The sequence below is a fragment of the Populus euphratica genome, unplaced genomic scaffold (genome assembly GCF_000495115.2).
Source record: "Populus euphratica unplaced genomic scaffold, PopEup_1.0 scaffold133.1, whole genome shotgun sequence".
Lineage (NCBI taxonomy): Eukaryota > Viridiplantae > Streptophyta > Magnoliopsida > Malpighiales > Salicaceae > Populus > Populus euphratica.
In genome coordinates this window covers 426230-442896 of record NW_011499937.1, presented here as the reverse complement: position 1 = coordinate 442896, position 16667 = coordinate 426230, and the positions used below count along the sequence as shown (strand labels likewise).

General features: G+C 36.1%; 5 protein-coding genes across 8 annotated transcripts; 2 read left to right on the top strand and 3 right to left on the bottom strand.

Annotated features, from left to right (window-relative positions):
- Window positions 1-23: 23 nt before the first annotated feature.
- Window positions 24-2544, bottom strand: LOC105136616 (pectinesterase PPME1-like). The gene is made up of 4 exons (XM_011042021.1): window positions 2029-2544; window positions 1713-1916; window positions 1362-1600; window positions 24-476 (listed from the first exon to the last, which is right to left on the bottom strand). Exons 1-4 carry the CDS (start codon window positions 2515-2517, stop codon window positions 320-322), a joined length of 1089 nt encoding a protein of 362 aa, XP_011040323.1. The 5' UTR covers window positions 2518-2544; the 3' UTR covers window positions 24-319.
- Window positions 2545-3937: 1393 nt separating this feature from the next.
- On the bottom strand, window positions 3938-5636 carry LOC105136615 (uncharacterized protein At1g28695-like). Its single transcript, XM_011042020.1, has 3 exons — window positions 5392-5636; window positions 4783-5166; window positions 3938-4467 (listed from the first exon to the last, which is right to left on the bottom strand). Exons 1-3 carry the CDS (start codon window positions 5509-5511, stop codon window positions 3967-3969), a joined length of 1005 nt encoding a protein of 334 aa, XP_011040322.1. The 5' UTR covers window positions 5512-5636; the 3' UTR covers window positions 3938-3966.
- A 924-nt stretch (window positions 5637-6560) lies between these two features.
- LOC105136614 (uncharacterized) lies at window positions 6561-8875 on the top strand. Its single transcript, XM_011042019.1, has 3 exons — window positions 6561-7124; window positions 8186-8375; window positions 8487-8875. The coding sequence occupies exons 1-3, from the start codon at window positions 6768-6770 to the stop codon at window positions 8576-8578; spliced, it is 639 nt and encodes a 212-aa protein (XP_011040321.1). The 5' UTR covers window positions 6561-6767; the 3' UTR covers window positions 8579-8875.
- A 242-nt stretch (window positions 8876-9117) lies between these two features.
- On the top strand, window positions 9118-11599 carry FSD2 (Fe superoxide dismutase 2). Of its 4 annotated transcripts, none has more exons than XM_011042015.1 (9): window positions 9119-9379; window positions 9472-9509; window positions 9748-9822; window positions 9915-10103; window positions 10208-10379; window positions 10503-10621; window positions 10750-10776; window positions 10893-10928; window positions 11017-11599. In XM_011042015.1, the coding sequence occupies exons 1-9, from the start codon at window positions 9313-9315 to the stop codon at window positions 11227-11229; spliced, it is 936 nt and encodes a 311-aa protein (XP_011040317.1). In that variant the 5' UTR covers window positions 9119-9312; the 3' UTR covers window positions 11230-11599. The 4 variants fall into 4 exon arrangements, with proteins under 4 accessions (XP_011040319.1, XP_011040317.1, XP_011040320.1 ...); XM_011042016.1 differs by having other exon boundaries at window positions 9121-9379; window positions 10893-10916; XM_011042017.1 differs by lacking the exon at window positions 10750-10776 and having other exon boundaries at window positions 9118-9379.
- A 2181-nt stretch (window positions 11600-13780) lies between these two features.
- LOC105136611 (cell division cycle 20.5, cofactor of APC complex-like) lies at window positions 13781-16513 on the bottom strand. Its single transcript, XM_011042014.1, has 8 exons — window positions 16270-16513; window positions 16037-16135; window positions 15560-15754; window positions 15141-15410; window positions 14951-15053; window positions 14518-14837; window positions 14209-14370; window positions 13781-14107 (listed from the first exon to the last, which is right to left on the bottom strand). Exons 1-8 carry the CDS (start codon window positions 16360-16362, stop codon window positions 13967-13969), a joined length of 1383 nt encoding a protein of 460 aa, XP_011040316.1. The 5' UTR covers window positions 16363-16513; the 3' UTR covers window positions 13781-13966.
- Between the last annotated feature and the right edge of the window lie 154 nt (window positions 16514-16667).

Below are 16667 nucleotides of genomic sequence, written 5' to 3'. Positions count from 1 at the left end.
CCCCCCCCCCCCCCCCCGAGAAAGCTCTAAACCATGCTTTATTAATTAATGGAAACACATAAAATCATATAATAAATTAATAACTTTTCATGGCTAGTGAGAAAACTGTACTTGGATCAATAATAGAATCCGATCTTTTTTCTTCCGGTTTCTCTGCTATTCCATAATATTTCAGTTGCTACGAGCACACTATCCTATATCTCTTGCCTCTTGATCTGGCCTGTTATACTTAATAAGTTCTCTATATACGTGTTATTATTATTTTCATGAATATTTAAATATCCTCTATGCTCTAATTAGAAATAAACACTCTGCCACCTTAATTTGGAGGAGGGAGCAGCCATTTGGAACCTTCGATATAAGCAAGGGAGAGGAAGGGGTTCACTTGCTGGGGGGTTAGCTGCTTGCTGAATTTAACACGGCCACTTGGGTTAGATCCTGGCCCCTTGCACTTGTATTCTCCAAATGAAACAATCCTGCGCACGAAGCAAGCATAATATATAACTTATTAATTCATAAGATTGGTAAGGCCAGAGTTCTCCTCTCACCAACGTTAATTATTTGATATTCCTCGAAAAAACATTTCACTTCGCAGGTTTATAATCAAATGTAAAATATTCCTAATCCATTTTAAAATGAATAATGCTAATCTTGTTGGAAACGTTTCTCCAAATAACCTTCTTGAAAACTTCATCCTTGATTCTTACCGAGGGCATTTCGAAATTGATTTTTTCAATTAAAAATCCACTTTGTTTCCTTAATTAACGATAGTCGTGGATTAATTAGCACTTTGATTGTAAATTAACTTGTAGCTGGTATAGGAATTAAATGTACTTGTCAAATAAGGCATGCAAAGCCATGCGAGGCGGTTCCTAATTATGGAGTAACATTTCCCTATATAATTCCAATTACCATTTACCTATCCAGTAAACCTCACTAAGATTACATAAAAAACCAATGAAAGTAATATTTAGAATAAGAAAAATACTAATCTTAGGAAAAAAAAAAGATTCCCAATTCTTTTTTTTTTTTAAATTTAACCATTGAATTCACAAAAACTTACTGGAATGCCGTATCCACTCATTTGAGATTTTACAAAAAGTGAATAGAAATATATATATATTATGAAACCCAATTGATATTGCTTTTGGTGTTGTTTTTTTAAAATCATTTTTTTTTAATTTTAGAATAATTTTTTTATGTTTTCAACTAGTTTTAATGTGTGAATGTAAAAAATAAATTATAAAAAGTAAAAAAATATCATTTCAATATATTTTTTAAATAAAAAATATTTTTAAAAATAATCATTTATTACCACAATAATAAATAAACATAAAAAAATCAAGATGAAATTAGCTTACCTATCTCGTTCAGGGTGCTGATTATCGGACCATCCACCAGGGTCGACCACACTACTCATGGCAGTGAAAGCAAACACCACCCGAGGTCTTTCTGTCCATGCACGTCCTAAAAATGCCCCCTTGCCAATTCCATTAACTTTGCAATGAACAAAAGAAAATCCAGTATCATCTTCTTTATTTCTTGCTTGTGCAGTGATCACTGCCAATCCTTGGTCTGCTAGTACATTTATCGCCGTTCCCTACATTACTTAATTGGCAATTAATAAGTTTCAAACTAACTTTAAATGCTCAAGATTTTAAACGGATCTATTACTAATTAATTTTGAATTAGAATTAATTTTTGGAGGTTACCAAGTACAGGGACTTTCCGCTTCCGAAAATGAAATCAACAGTGCCTTCAATGTAACAATCCTTGAAAAAATGGCGTCCCTTGTCATCACACAACGTGTCTTGAAACCCCACGAGTCTGCAATTATAGAAAGCAGCCTTGTCTCCACCAATTCTCAAAGCAACTGCCTGTTCTTTCAATTTCCCACTCGGCCTCGGCGAAGAATTCTTACCCAACAATTCCATAAAATTTTATTTATGACATCACAGAAAATATTAACCTTAAATAAAAGAAGGTAAACAGAGAAATGTGAGCACCATTCTGTTGAGCAATCCTTACCTTAATAATGATATTAGAAGCTACAAAATAATCAGAATCAACTTGCAAGGTGGCGCTATAAACAGTTCCGTATACCCTAGCCGTGCCAGCAAAAGTCAAGGTTGGCACGCTCCTAGCCGATCCTTTAAACGTAACGAAAGGCTTTCCTTTATCAATTTGGATCTTTTCATTGTAGACTCCGGAACCGATATCGACGATTACACGTTGAGTATTCCCCGACGAAATACTTCTAACAGCGCTGGTCAGGGTTTTGAAATCACCACTTCCATCTTTTCTGACCATAATGGTTTTCGGTTTAGCTTCGGCAGTTTCAAGGGCAGGGTCTAGGGTGCCATTACGTTGTGTGTAGGGCTTGACATTGGCTTGGAACCAGGAGTTCAGGCTGGATGGTTCGCCTGGTATTGGACCTGTGTCCCTGGAACCAGCAGCGGGGGACACAAGGAGAAGGATGACGATAGCCACCATGCCTGTAACTTTGCCTGTGCTCATTGTGTGACTAGATTTTATCTTGCTATATTCTATGGAAGATTTCAAATTATAGGCAACCTAAGAAGAGAAAAGCCTTAAATAAACGGGGAACTCGGGCCTCCTTCCATTCCTTTTTGTTTGGTAAGAGTGGTTTAGATGTTAGGCCAGCACTTAAGCCCTTGCAATACCTATTAACAGTATTTATTACCAAACTAAGAAACTGTCCTAAGAGAGACATTTTGCTTCCTAATTTTAGTCAAAGACGTTGTGGTTTGGAAAATAAGTAAAATCGTCTAATTCAATGGATATACTGCAAATTAAAGGCGATAAGAAGCACATACTGGACATGTCTAATGATGAGGCTGGCCATACACTATTAACGAAAGTACTCTAAGCATGGTAGGGGAATCACTGTGCCAAAAAATATTGTTCATTTTCACTGTGGGCTTATTATTTAATTTTTTTTCAATTTTTTTTAATGATTGCATTCTTTAAACGTCAAATTAAAAAATAAATAATTTAAATTTTTTAACCAATAACAAGATCGAAAGAAAGAGAATCACGTGGAAAAGGCATAAAAAATAAATGGTGGGTACAGAGTTCACACCAAAAGTTCAATGTAGCCCTTTATTTTTCAAATTATACTTTATTAGGTCCCTTATTTTTTTGTAATTCAATTTTAATATAAAGATTTATTTTTTTATTTTCACTAGTTTGGAAGAAAAGATAAAAATTACAAGATTTCAGTGGTAGAGAAAACATGATTTTAACATTAATTAATTTCAGCCACTAAAATAATCAATTTTGATGTTTATAATTTCATTTAATAAAAAAAATTTTACTAAAATATTTTTTCACCTTAAAATTATCTAAAAAATCTAAACTGGAAAAGTTCCTCTTTTTTTTTTTTATAATTCATTTCGAGTTTTTGATTGGATGCTTTCTACACGAAGGAGCCCATAACAAAACTGTGGGCTGCACAGCGCAGGCAATAGAGGATTTCGTAGTTGGGGGGAACAATTCTTTTCGGTGCCAAAGGGCAGCCAAGAGATTAGTACCAAGATTTATTTTTTAAGGATTAGAAAAATATACAATCGTTATCCCAAAATTTTTGGGCCTTCCCACCTGCAAATTAACATCATGATTTTATTACCGTTGTGCAAAGTCAAAAATTCATTTAACCAGCCATTGGATCAAGAAAATTGATAGCCTAAAAATCAATAAATAAGCAGTATAATCAATATATACTCATGCATTCCAATATTCTCTCCAACAATTGGATAATTCCTACATATATATATATATATGGATGTATGTATGCATGATAACCTTAGACGAAATAATTCATCAAAAACGATATCACTTTCCCCATGAATGTGCACAAGCCTACATATATATATATATATATATATATATATATATGTATGCATATATGATAACCTTAGACGAAATAATTCATCAAAAACGATATCACTTTCCCCATGAATGTGCACAAGCCGCATGGCTCAAATTTCCAAATGTGAATGTTTCGTTAGCCGCAGAGCGCTTGAATCTCCTCCAAGTATCAATAACAGCGGAAAGGTCAGCAACCTTGGCACTTATCGTTCGACAACAGTTTGCATGAACAGTCGTGACAGCTCTAATGTCCTTGCTGTCTTGGCAAAATCCACTGAAGTAGAGGGTGTTCAAGAATCTTACTCTAAGGCCTAGATTTTTCAACACCTCTCCATGCAGCATTCCATCTAGAACGTCTTGCTCTTTTTGTCCAATAGACTCTTCTTTCCTTGAATACCACAAGTCAAATAATTTAACAGTCTTCTTGTTTGACCTGACCATGTAAAAGCCAGTGTTTATTGGGTTGCTATGTGACCACTGATCACCATTGAAACTATCTGTACTGATTTGTAGATCAATGTTTTCGTTGAAGCTCAGCCTCTGAAATGGGTTCCTTAGCCATAATACATCAGCATCCTGTAAAAGAAAGAATTGATCGTCAGCTTAATCGAGAAAAATTCACACCCGCATGTAAATTGAGCCATAATTAGCATGCAATTTGCCAGAACCAAGCTCTTTTATCCTGGAAGAAAAGTGCTTATGAAAAGTAAGAATCTGATTAGAAACGAGAAGGTAGATATGATAACTGATACGTTTATAAACTACAATTCAATTTACATTGATATCCCGTTTTAAGAAATTCTCAATTTAGTTTTTCTGTGTTTAGAAAAGAGGCTCCAATTGAGACCATGACCTATTTGCCAATTAAAACAAAGGTACTGGAAAACATACCGTAAAAATGAAGTTATAGCCACGCACAAGTACTTCTCCAAGAAACAAGGTTCTCCTCCACATCATCTTGATAAATTCATTGGACATGTAAACTTCCTCGCGATCAAATTCCACACCATCTGTTTCAAGTTTGTAACAATGAAGCCGAAGAAACTTGCACCGTTCGTAGGACGCTTGATCCACGTTAACAAGCAACAGATGATTAACCAAATCTCTCGTATTTTCACCGAACCAGAAACCATTCAAGAAAAGATCTAGCATCGACTTATCATCACCCTCTACATAGGCTTTGTTTACCATAGCAATTATCACTGTTCTGTTCTCTGTCGATGCCTCGGCCAAAGCCAGTTCAAGCTCATCTTGTTGGCTAGTGTTCACATTCCTCTGCAATACGAAACAAATCAACACCAAATGTTAAGAATCAAGTCTCAACATAAAGCTCAATGTTCTGTCAGATTTAGGATCAGTCCCTCTTCATACTGATAAAAAAACAACATTTAGCAAAAGCAGTATCGAAGTCTACATCATATATATGTGACCATTGTCGATGAACAGAAAGAGTATTAAAGAATAATAATAATAATAACGAAGAAAGGAAGGCATGCTTACTGTGTAGGGAAAGTCAGACTGGAAAGCGGCCGGATTATAGAGGATTAATCCACACAGTGAAGTGAGGAACAAAAGGGAAAAGGCAATGATGTGGGTGCAATGGTTTTTGAGACCATTCATGTTCTTGAAAAATCTTCAGTTCTTAGATCAAGAATATCTCGTCTCTGTATGTTTGGTTCAGTCGGTGGATGGTACAAGAAGTTGAATAGATGAAGAGTTTTATGGTTGATGAAATTTATTCTGATAATGACTCGTGCAATGTTACGTTATAGCGATCTAGCAAGTCCTGGTTTATGGCGTTTAGGACTCTCATGAAGACAAAGACACTTGCTCCATTTCAACCTTAATCAATAAATATAAAAAAACTGCCTTCGAAATTTAATTACACAAACGAATTAAGCACGTAATAGTGACACTCTCTGGTCTCTCTACTGTACAATCAATTTTTTTAGCTGATTTTTGGTGTTCCTCACGGAGCTAATAATTGTGTGGACATCGGGTTAGATTTGAGATATTTTGAGCTCCAAGCCGGTGGACACACCCCACACCAGGTGCTGTGGGGGAAGGAAAGGAAGGAAGACACCCCACACCAGGTGCTGTGGGGGAAGGGAAGGAAGAAAGCAGTTGTAATTATTTTTTAAAGTATTATTTTTTAATTTTTTTTAAAAATAAAAAAAATATTTTTAAAATATAAAAACAAACCAGCTTTTATGCTAAAGGACTTATTTGTGTGTTAAAGTTGAGTACTATTAAATAATAATAAAATAATTAATCAAATTACTTAGAACGATTGGAAAGATAAATTGGTAATATAAAAAAAACTTGGATTACAGAAATATGTGTTCTTCACTCTTTGCCAATTAAATTTGTTTGTTGAGGTTGCAGTATGATTACCAAATTCTTTTGCAAAAAAGAATTTTTAAAGAAAAAATTATTAAAATATTTTTATATCTATATGAAATTCAAGAACAAAGTTTTTATACTAAAAAATCTAAATATCTAACTCCACTTTAATAGAGTTAATTCATTTAGGGTTTCTTTTGAGAAAAATTAAAAATACCATACTGATTTTTGGATATAAATTCATCCCGCTCACTAGCCCCGTCCTGTTTCTCATTCATCCGCATGGAACGCCTTTCAGCTCCCAAAAACTGACGTCATCTCCATTTTACCGAACCGGCAGGTAGTTTAAATTGACACCCACGTCATCAGGATGGCGTGGCACTTCATCCCTGCCCCTGGTAACTGGACGATCCTTGAAATAGCTCGTGTCCATGACTTCGCTAAGTTGCTAGCCACCAGATAACACAGCAAGACAAGACAAACCTTCTTGAACTTAGCTTCCGCAATCACCACCAAAAGTCTAGCAAACCACCATGGCCGCCGCCGCTACAACCACCACTCACATACCCTTCTCTCTCCCACTCTCCAAGCTCTCTTCTCCACACAACCACTATCACCACTTCAAAGTCTCCATCTTGACTCCCACCAGAATCCCCACCTTGAGAATTCAAGCTGTGGGGGATCAGTTAGGTGAATTTGGTGCTAGAGACCCTTTTCCTGCTGAAATAGAGAGTGCTTTTGCTGAGAAAGTGTTAGGCAATGTTGATACTGAACATAAGATTCTCATTCCTACTGTTTCCGCACTCTCTCTTTCCCAGCAAGAGTATACTCCTATATCTCCTCTGCAAGACCCCATGTCTAAGGATGATGCTCAAAAGCTTTTAAAGAAGGTGAATCTTGAGTTCCCATATGGATTTTTCCCCCTCTTTTCAGCTTTAAGGATGTGGTTTGCTGTATGCAACATGTTGTTTAAGTTCTAGACTTCTAGTTAGTTCAGATTAATTTACCGTGTGAGTATATGCTTGCTGAGAAATTTCAAAATCTACTTATAAATATTAGTATTTGTGTGGTGGTGGAATTGATATACTAGCTAAAATTGCTCACTTTGTAACGTTAGTAGATAACGAAGATGGGAAATTGAAGAGCACTCATTTGGTTTTGTTCTTATAAAGCTGGAAACATCAATTTCTTGTAAGATTTAAAGTTTGAAGCTTTAGAAATGGCAAATCCCGTGCCACAATTTGTAATTTTGACAAATTGACAGACTGTAGGTGTTTGTTTGTTTCTTTGATGCTGTGAATCACCAATTCTTTTCGATCAATCTGTCCCTGCATTTTAGGTTGTGGGCTTTTTTATTCTCTTTCTTAGGACTTGTTTCTGAAATGAAGTGCTTATTCTGCATACCAACACGAGTCTTGTGGTTCCTTTGTTGGTCTTCTTTAGTCGTGTTCTTAATAGAATTATCAGGGATTTTGAAGTAGGGTTTTAGTAGACAAGATGTCCTTTTTCTAGAGCTTCTATGTAACATTTTCATTTTCCTCAACTTCAAGAAACTGATTAGCGGTGTGTTTCCAAGAGAAAAATCTTTATCAAGAAGCAACTCATCTCTGGCATTAGATCGTGTTGAAATGCATTAATAAGTGAAGTTCCTTGAATTTTTGAATTGCTTAGTCTTTGTTTAATTCCTTTAATTATCTCATTCCTGGATTAGGAACCAGATAAAAGAAGTAAACTTTTAATCCTATATTTTTCTCTCATCAAGCTGTTTTAGTGTTTCAGTGCATTTGCTTCTGTTTCATTTCGAATGCTGACAGACACAAGCAAAGGTAGCATATCCAGCATTGATTTTTCCTTTTCACAGGCATATCAAGTAAAGTCTGCAAGTTCCATGTTTAACTTCCATCTATGAAAGCATCAATATGTTTTGCCTAACGGAAAAATTTGTCTGAAGGTTCTTGGCTGGAGACTCCTCGATGAAGAAGTTGGACTTAAACTGCAATGCTTGTGGAAGTTGAGAGATTTTAAATGTGGTGTTGAGCTTGTCAATAGAATTTACAAAGTTACAGAATCATGTGGCCATTTTCCAGATGTGCACTTGGAACAGAATCAAGTTAGAGCCGAACTTTGGACTGAATCCCTTGGTAAGCTTTAAAATCACTCACAATATTCTCTTTCCTGAATTTCCTTGCTGCCTGAATTAAATGATCTCTTTGAAAACACTTGAAATTTAACAATTTTCCATTGAATTGCAGGAGGCTTGAGCATGACCGATTTCATTGTCGCAGCCAAGATTGATGAGATTAAGACATCAGACCTTGTCCCTAGAAAAAGAGTATGGGCATAATTGGATATTTCCTTGATAGCTTTACTGAAGGAATTTGAGAGACCATGAAGTACAGTGTACAGATATCTCATTTTATCACAATTCATAAGAGAACTCACAGTTTTTCCCTCAATCCTTGTCTTATTAGCATTGATCATCTTACTGCAATTCAACAAGAATATATGATCTTTCTGCATCAACTTCCTTCCATTCCCCCCCTTTTGAGGGATACTCTGACGTACAATCAATTAGGTACCTATCTGCAAATCACCTTCTGCTGGTAATCTGAACAAATATAATGTAATGCTTGCTAGAAAATCTTGACAGCTTCTTCTGACATCTCCACAGGCAGAAAACCAAATAGAGGATAAAAAAATAAAAATAAAAATAAAAATTCAAAACCAACCTGCGGAGGTTTATCGTTGCGATCCTTTTTTGAGTCTTAATCACATCATCTTTTTTGTTTTTTTTGGTGAAACCTAATCACATCATTTAAAATCCATCTATCCTACCGAAATTTGTACTATACTGACAGGTACTATCCTGAGTACTGCCAGGAAGTACTTTGAGCTCGGCACAAGTCCAATCTTACCTGGCAAAATCAAGGGCATAGATCTAACATCCAAATTGGTGCTGTGGCAAAATCAAGGGTCCATATCCAATCTTCTCTAGTATTTTAACATTCTCGCGTTTCTAGTATCGAAGCTTAAAGTTCAAAATTGTGAGGAAAGAGAAACTGACAGAGAGGAAAAAAAATGGTTGCAGCAGCAGCAACAGCGACTACAGCTAATCCACTTACATGCTCACTATTTCCAAGCCAAGGTCCCAAATTGATGCAAACCCATCTTTTATTTTCCTTCACCCACTCTCCCTTTTCTTGCTTTCTCTACTCATGGTGTTTTCTGGCATTTCAGGTCTTAGAGGAACAACTAGTGGGCTGCAATGGACAAAGGTAGTTCAGTTTGCCTATCTAATAACCTGCATATATGTGTTTATTCCTCTGCTTTAAGGCATCCATACTGACAATGTGTGCATTGTCGAGGTTGCCACTATTACACGGACAGCCAATCAGAACATTTAATGCTACTGTAATTAGCCTCGCATTTTGTGCGCTTATGATGTTCGACGAAATGCTCATTAAGTTGGCAAGTTAAAGGGACTGAACTTTGCACTTATTTTCTATGTTGCAGAGGCAATGTACCAGAAAGGCAAGTGCTTTGACAGTTACAGCTAAATTTGAGCTGAAACCTCCTCCATATCCCATGGTAAGATTTGAAACAAAGCAATTTCTTTTTCAAGAAATTAAGTTACTTGGTAGTGAGTGAGATAAAGGGCTTGGATTTTTATTATTTGACAGAATGCATTAGAGCCGCAAATGAGCAAAGACACATTTGAGTATCACTGGGGAAAGCATCACAGGGCTTATGTGAATAACTTGAACAAGCAAATTGAAGGAACAGAGCTAGATGACATGTCGTTAGATGATGTTGTGCTTATTACATACAACAAGGGTGATCCACTTCCTGCTTTCAACAACGCTGCACAGGTATCATAAAGCATCCCATGCATACAGGTTCACTTTTTTGTTGTGAACTTTGATTTTTGGGTCTTCTAAGCATTTTTTTATTTTTGTTTTTAATCTGGATTCAGGCCTGGAACCACGAATTCTTTTGGGAATCCATGAAACCGGGAGGGGGAGGAAAGCCATCAGGGGAACTTCTTCAATTGATGGAAAGAGATTTTGGTTCTTTTGATAAATTTGTTGAAGAGTTCAAGTCGGCTGCAGCTACTCAGTTTGGTTCTGGATGGGCTTGGCTAATATGTAAGTGATCTTTCCCTATGACAGCAATTATATTTCCTACTATTACTCTTTTGAGTAAATATAACTGGCTTGTTTATACCACCGAAAGTAAGAGTAATATATCTTGTATGTTAATCTCTCTAGACAAAGCAAATAGACTTGATGTTGGAAATGCTGTAAATCCTTGTCCATCAGAGGAGGATAAAAAGCTTGTAGTGGTCAAGAGTCCAAATGCCGTGAATCCCCTTGTTTGGGATTATTATGTAAGTATTGATTTGTTTCATTTGCAGAAATATAAGATGATATTGATCATGTAAAAGGAAACATTACCAATCACTTATGATGTTTGTGTTTGGTTTATTCATCTGATGCTGTTGGTTATTTCTTGCAGCCACTCCTTACAATTGATGTTTGGGAGGTATTCGATAACTCTGTTGTTCATTCAATTATTCCCATGTTGATTTTCTTTTATAGAATAATTTTGATTTGTACTGACCACTGATTTGGCATTGCAATTTTGCTTTCTTTCAACAGCATGCATACTACCTGGACTTTCAGGTGATGTTCATTGTAATAAATCATCCGTTTAAGTTTGCTTTCCATCTTAGTCCATCGTTAAATCATTTGATTAGTGATCATGTGTTGTTTCTTCATGTAGAATCGACGACCTGATTATATATCAATTTTTATGGAAAGGCTGGTGTCATGGGATGCAGTTAGTGCGAGACTTGAAGTTGCAAGGGCTCGAGCTGCTGAGAGAGAAATAGAAGAAGCAAGAAAGAGAAAAGAGGAAGAGGAGGGAAACTTTGCAGACAAAGAACCTGCAGAGATTTTCATAGATGGGGTTGCTGACGATTCTGAGACTGATTGACTTCATACTGTTTTGCAGTTATTATATGCGGGAAATTGTTGAGGCTTGTCACGTCCTTCGTTGTCTTTGAAGGTGATAAAGAGGTTAGTTTGAGCAGGATAGACTTCAAACATGTATCCATATCAACATGGGAAACAAGGAAATGTATATTTCAAGTACTGTTATTTTCAAGGTAAACTATCTGTTAGGCAGTTCCTATGCATTCAAGACAACCTACACAGAATTTTTGGGTTAGTAGTCTGTACTCACTATGTATGGGACCTCAGAGAGTCTCAAATATAATAGATCCTTTCCAACTATATGTCGTGCTATGTGAACCCATGGTAACATGGTGTTAACCAGCTTGAACATTAATGTCTTTTAACCATAACCATGCAATTTTAGTTTTGTTCCGTATACGGCATTCTTTATCCAAACTGTTGCTGGTAACATGAGGCATTCTTTATCCAAACTGTTGCTGGTAAAAATATGTAAAGAATCAACGGCATGTAGATTATGATATGATCAATCACAAAAATGGTTCATCTTTTGCATGGAAAATATCATCAATTCACTCTTGTTATCAGAAAATGGGGGGTTGCTTGTATTTTTCTTGTATACAACATCTGTAGCAGTACAACGAATCTGATTACCCAGATGAAAGGAAATGGATACCTGTGCGCTCAAAAATCTGTACACTAACACAATAACTTGAAAGCAGAGGAGGAAGCAAGCTTGCATCAAACAATGAAACAACTGTTCCACCTGCAATCATCTTACGAAGGATGTTTTGAAAGACAAGCTTTTCAAAATTTGATGCAGAGTTTTCAACACGAGGTGGTCCAAAAATCTCCCAGAAGCGAAGAGTCTCATCTTCCAGCTGATGCAACTGTTAATCCATCAGGACTCAGCAACAAACCAATTGACAAGGTCAAGGAAGTTCTCAGCTATAAAAATAAATTTTCCAGCAATTTCAACTTAACGGTTAAGGTCTTAGTAATGGAAGGGTACTTCCACAAGCATAGATGGTTTTGGACTCTGGAATCGCCATGGCCGTGGCCACCTAGTATCTCCTGATGTATGTTCCATTCCAGTCCACATATCTGAACACAACATCAAATCATCAATGCCAAATTAAAATCATCTTCATGATTCATATACCCTCGTCACCTTCATCTTAATCTTATTTCTTCAAAGTTCTGTAAAACAAAAAAGATAGGTATTTTGAAAAAAAATAATTTTAACATTAATTTTTTTCTATTTGAAATTATAAATCAGAGGGGTTAATATCTAATTTACTTTGGTATAATTTTAGGGATTGAATCCTAATTAAAATTTAATTCTTAACACTAAATTTTTTTTAAATATGAGATATTATTAAAAATTTCTAATTCAATTTAATTTAGTGATTTCCAAAAAGCATTAGTTTTTGAAATTGGTGCTTTTCTTCAACTATTCTCCTGGATTTTTTTTCAATCAATAACCTGACATGATTGTTTTGGCAATTGTTTTTGAAATTGGTGCATGAATTAATCTTTTCTGCTTGATGGCCGACAGTTGAAAATCTGACGCAGTATCAAAATCTCCGACAAAGCATAACGTGCCCGTGCTTTGGTTTCAATGCTATGATGTCTTAATACATCCATCACCTGTGCCTCCTCCCGAGGCCAGTACATTGAATTGATAGTACTTACTTGTTTAAATATTTTATAGTGATGAAAATTTTGTAGATGTGATGGTGAATGTTTTGTTCTTAAAATTAATTTTGTAGATGTGATGATGAATGTTTTGTTTTTAAAATTTTATTATTTTTTACCTGTTTAAATGTATTTTTATACAAAATTTTTAAACTAAAATAAAAGTATTCAATTATTTCTCAAAGGGAGAGAAATGTCTAAAAATCTGAAAAACAAATTAGGAAACATAATACCATTCACCCTTTTTTCATAGGGAATTTTAGAAGCATTTTATGTTTTATTATTTGTTATTTATTTGAAAAATAAATGAAAAACATAAAACCATTGCTATCGAACACCTTTCATTAGTTAGTAAATTAAACATACTTTTCTTTTTGGATAGGAATTAGAGATCTAATTGTAGAAAGTTCCCACTAATTTGTTTCAACATTACAACCTTATTGTTCCAAATTGCTTGTTTATACTAGTGAAAGAAAGAGTAATATATATTTTCTTTTATTATCTCAAGACAAAGAAAATAGACTTATGTTGGAAATGCTGTATATCCTTGTCCATCAGAGGAGGATAAAAGGCCTGAAGTGGTCAAGAGTCCCTATGCAGTGAATCCCCTGGTTTGGGATTATTATGTAAGCATCGATGCCTTAGTTTCTTGATCTGTTTCATTTGCAGAAATATAAGATGATATTGATCATGTAAAAACGGTGTTATCAATGCATGTAGATGAACGCCAATGCACGCATAGCTGCTTGAACATTAATGCCTTTTCACCACAAGCATACAATTTTAGTTTTGGTCCAAACTGTTTCTGATAAAAATGAGTAAAGAATCAACGGCATGTAGATTATGATATGATCAATCACAAAAAATGTTTCATCTTTTGCATGGAAAATAGCATCAGTTCACTTCTGTTATCAAAACGTGGGGGGTTACTTGTATTTTTCTTGTATATAACATTTGTAGCTACAACTGTGCATTATAAATCTGTACGCTAACAGAATAAATTAAAAGCAAAGGAGGAAGCTAGCTTGTACCAAACAATGAAACAACTGTTCCACTTGCAATCATCTTACGAGGGATGTTTTGAAAGACAAAAGGTTTTCAAAATCTGAGGCAGAGTTTCCAACACGAGGTGGTCCAAAGATCTCCCAGAAGCGAAGAGTCTCATCCCCTCCAGCTGATACCACAGTTAATCCATCAGGACTCTGCAACAAACCAATTGTTAAGGTCCAGGAGGTGTTCAGCTACAAGAATAAATTTTGCAGCAATTTCAACTTAAACGGATAAGGTCTTAGGTAATTCAAACCTGAGAAAGGCTGATGACCCTGCGTTCATGACGATTTATTTCTCCCACTTTAGTCATGGAAGGGTACTTCCACAAGCATAGATGGTTTTGAACTTCGGAATTGCCATAGCCGTGGCCACTTAGTATCTCCTTGTGATGTCTGTTCCATTCCAGCCCGCATATCTGAACAATTCAACATCAAATCATCAATGCTAACTTAAAATCATCTTCATGATTCAAATATAAGTGCATGAAATAATCTTTTCTGCTTGATGGCCAACAGTTGAAAATCTGATGCATAATCAAAAGCTCCCAGGAAGCATAACTTGCCTGTGCTTTGGTTTCAATGCTATGAGTACAAGTCCCTCCTTTCATATTCCATATCTTAATACATCCGTCTCCTGTACCTCCTCCCGAGGCCAGTACATTGAATTGATAGGGACACCAAGCAAGTGCTTTGACTGCAGCTTGATTATGGGCATTGAATCGATGCAAGAAGTTCGAAGAGCTCATTTTAGAAGCTTCCCATATGTATATAAAGCTTTCATTTCCTCCACTTGCCAGTACGTTACCTTCACTGGACCATTTCAAACCACATACTTCTTCGGTGTGTGCTTGTATGCGTGAAGTTGGGCTGTTTCTCACTCTTACTGTCAACGAATTTGCAGATATAAGGAAACTGGAAAGTTAAAACCACCTCACTGTGTCGAGAAGTAATGGTAAGTACAAAAAGAAAAAAAGCGAATTAGAGTAGCCTAACAACCGTCATGATTAATAATGGATCTGTCGCGGCTTCCTGTTGTTAGAGTATGACCATTCCAGGCAATGGCTGCTATCCTGCTCTGATGACCTCCCAAGCTTCTAATCTGTGAGTTGTAAAAATAATGATGTTACCATAAGAAATTCAAGTTCCAGAAAGATTTTCAAATCTAAACAAAACACAGAAAACTTACACATTTGGAAGTCTCGGGATCCCAGATTTGAAGTTTGGATTTCATGCATCCAATTGCCAAACTTGTGGCTTTCTCTGACCAGGCTACACTTGTTGGGTAGTCATTGTGACCTTGAACTTCCAAAAGCTTCTTTACCTCTTGGTTCTCTGCGTTCCATAAGTATAGTGCCGACCCCAACGCGACAGCAAGAACATTGTTCTTTCCCCAATCCATGAGGTTCACATAGTAGTCATCTTTTATTTTTGGTGCGTCCAGAACCTTAACTTCTTTCTGCATATGCCCTCAAACAACGTAAATGACTTCATAACATATTTTCCAAGTATATATCATGACATGATTGTTCAACTCTACTAATAGTTACTGTCATCAGTGCAATGTTCTAATTGATCAAATTCAAAGAAAACAAAGCCAGTACTTACCGTAGGCAAGTGGCGAGATTCATGTTGCTTGATTCCATTACTCAATACCTCTGCATCAATATCTCTTCTCATCTCATCAATAACATAATTCCACTTTCTCCGAGATTTTGGACTTCCTCTAAAAACCAACATCCTAAATGGTCTCCCTTCTGAGTCCAAAGTTAGACTTTCCCTCAACATTTCTCTGTATCCTTTCTGCCTCAAAGACAAACACATTTGGAGATTCCAGTTTACAATCAAGAAAACCCAGAATCCATATGTTCACACGAAAATTTCTAGTTCTCACAAACTCTTCATGCCACAGATCAAAACAAAATAGTAACCATAAACACCCAAAAAGTGATTAGCAAGCCCAAAAAACAGAAAAAAAATCTGAAGGCAATTAACCCCAGAACCCTGATAATCTTAACCCAGTAATGAATTTAATCAAAACAAACAAAACCAATTTCCCAATTGGCATAGAAGGAGGAGACTTACACCGAAATTAGGATTGTGTATTTCTTTGATTTTGTTTGTCAACAAACAGTGGGCTTGATCAAGATTCATTAAACTCCTGTTTGGTATAAACCTATCGCCCTACGCACACATACAAAAACAAGAAACAAGAAAACAGTAAAATCAGAATAACCAAGAAATTCTTTGTAAAATAAAAGGGCATTCAAGACTCAAAAGTTCATGATAAAAGAAGAGTGAGGGAGAGAGTTTTGTACTGGAAATTCGTATTGAGTGGGGCTATCATGTAATCTTCTTGGAGAGTACCAATCTGGTTGAAGTTGAACTACTCTCTTCTTGCTTTGATCCATTTTTTGAGAGAGAAATCACAGTACAGAAGACCAATTTCTTGAATTCCCGGAGAATTCTTGTTCAGTATAATTAAAAGAAAAGGAAAGTGAAGAGAGTGAATATAGACATTGAAGAGAAGGATGATGGTCTCTTCCCTCCAAAAAGCCAAAATCGCTGTGACCGTTGAAGGTTGGTGTCAGTTATTCTGTTGGTTCAAGGCGCCAATTGTAGGAGTCGGTCCGGGCCGGGCGGGGTCAAGGCTGTTCACTAAAGGGGCTATGAGGATTGGACCGATGTTGACCCATTCATCTTTCCTGAGGGCGTC

Coding starts and splice junctions, on each gene's coding strand:
- LOC105136616 (XM_011042021.1), bottom strand. CDS start 2,517: ATGAGCACAGGCAAAGTTACAGGCATGGTGGCTATCGTCATCCTTCTC. Junction 1,601..1,712: donor GCGGAAAGTCCCTGTACTTG/GTAACCTCCAAA, acceptor TAAGTAATGTAG/GGAACGGCGATAAATGTACT. Junction 477..1,361: donor CAGCACCCTGAACGAGATAG/GTAAGCTAATTT, acceptor CTTCGTGCGCAG/GATTGTTTCATTTGGAGAAT.
- LOC105136615 (XM_011042020.1), bottom strand. CDS start 5,511: ATGAATGGTCTCAAAAACCATTGCACCCACATCATTGCCTTTTCCCTT. Junction 5,167..5,391: donor AGTCTGACTTTCCCTACACA/GTAAGCATGCCT, acceptor TTCGTATTGCAG/AGGAATGTGAACACTAGCCA. Junction 4,468..4,782: donor GCTATAACTTCATTTTTACG/GTATGTTTTCCA, acceptor TTTCTTTTACAG/GATGCTGATGTATTATGGCT.
- LOC105136614 (XM_011042019.1), top strand. CDS start 6,768: ATGGCCGCCGCCGCTACAACCACCACTCACATACCCTTCTCTCTCCCA. Junction 7,125..8,185: donor CTCAAAAGCTTTTAAAGAAG/GTGAATCTTGAG, acceptor ATTTGTCTGAAG/GTTCTTGGCTGGAGACTCCT. Junction 8,376..8,486: donor ACTTTGGACTGAATCCCTTG/GTAAGCTTTAAA, acceptor ATTGAATTGCAG/GAGGCTTGAGCATGACCGAT.
- FSD2 (XM_011042015.1), top strand. CDS start 9,313: ATGGTTGCAGCAGCAGCAACAGCGACTACAGCTAATCCACTTACATGC. Junction 9,380..9,471: donor CTCACTATTTCCAAGCCAAG/GTCCCAAATTGA, acceptor CTGGCATTTCAG/GTCTTAGAGGAACAACTAGT. Junction 10,104..10,207: donor CTTTCAACAACGCTGCACAG/GTATCATAAAGC, acceptor ATCTGGATTCAG/GCCTGGAACCACGAATTCTT.
- LOC105136611 (XM_011042014.1), bottom strand. CDS start 16,362: ATGGATCAAAGCAAGAAGAGAGTAGTTCAACTTCAACCAGATTGGTAC. Junction 15,755..16,036: donor TACACAATCCTAATTTCGGT/GTAAGTCTCCTC, acceptor TCTTTGAGGCAG/AAAGGATACAGAGAAATGTT. Junction 14,371..14,517: donor GCATTGAAACCAAAGCACAG/GCAAGTTATGCT, acceptor TGAATTGTTCAG/ATATGCGGGCTGGAATGGAA.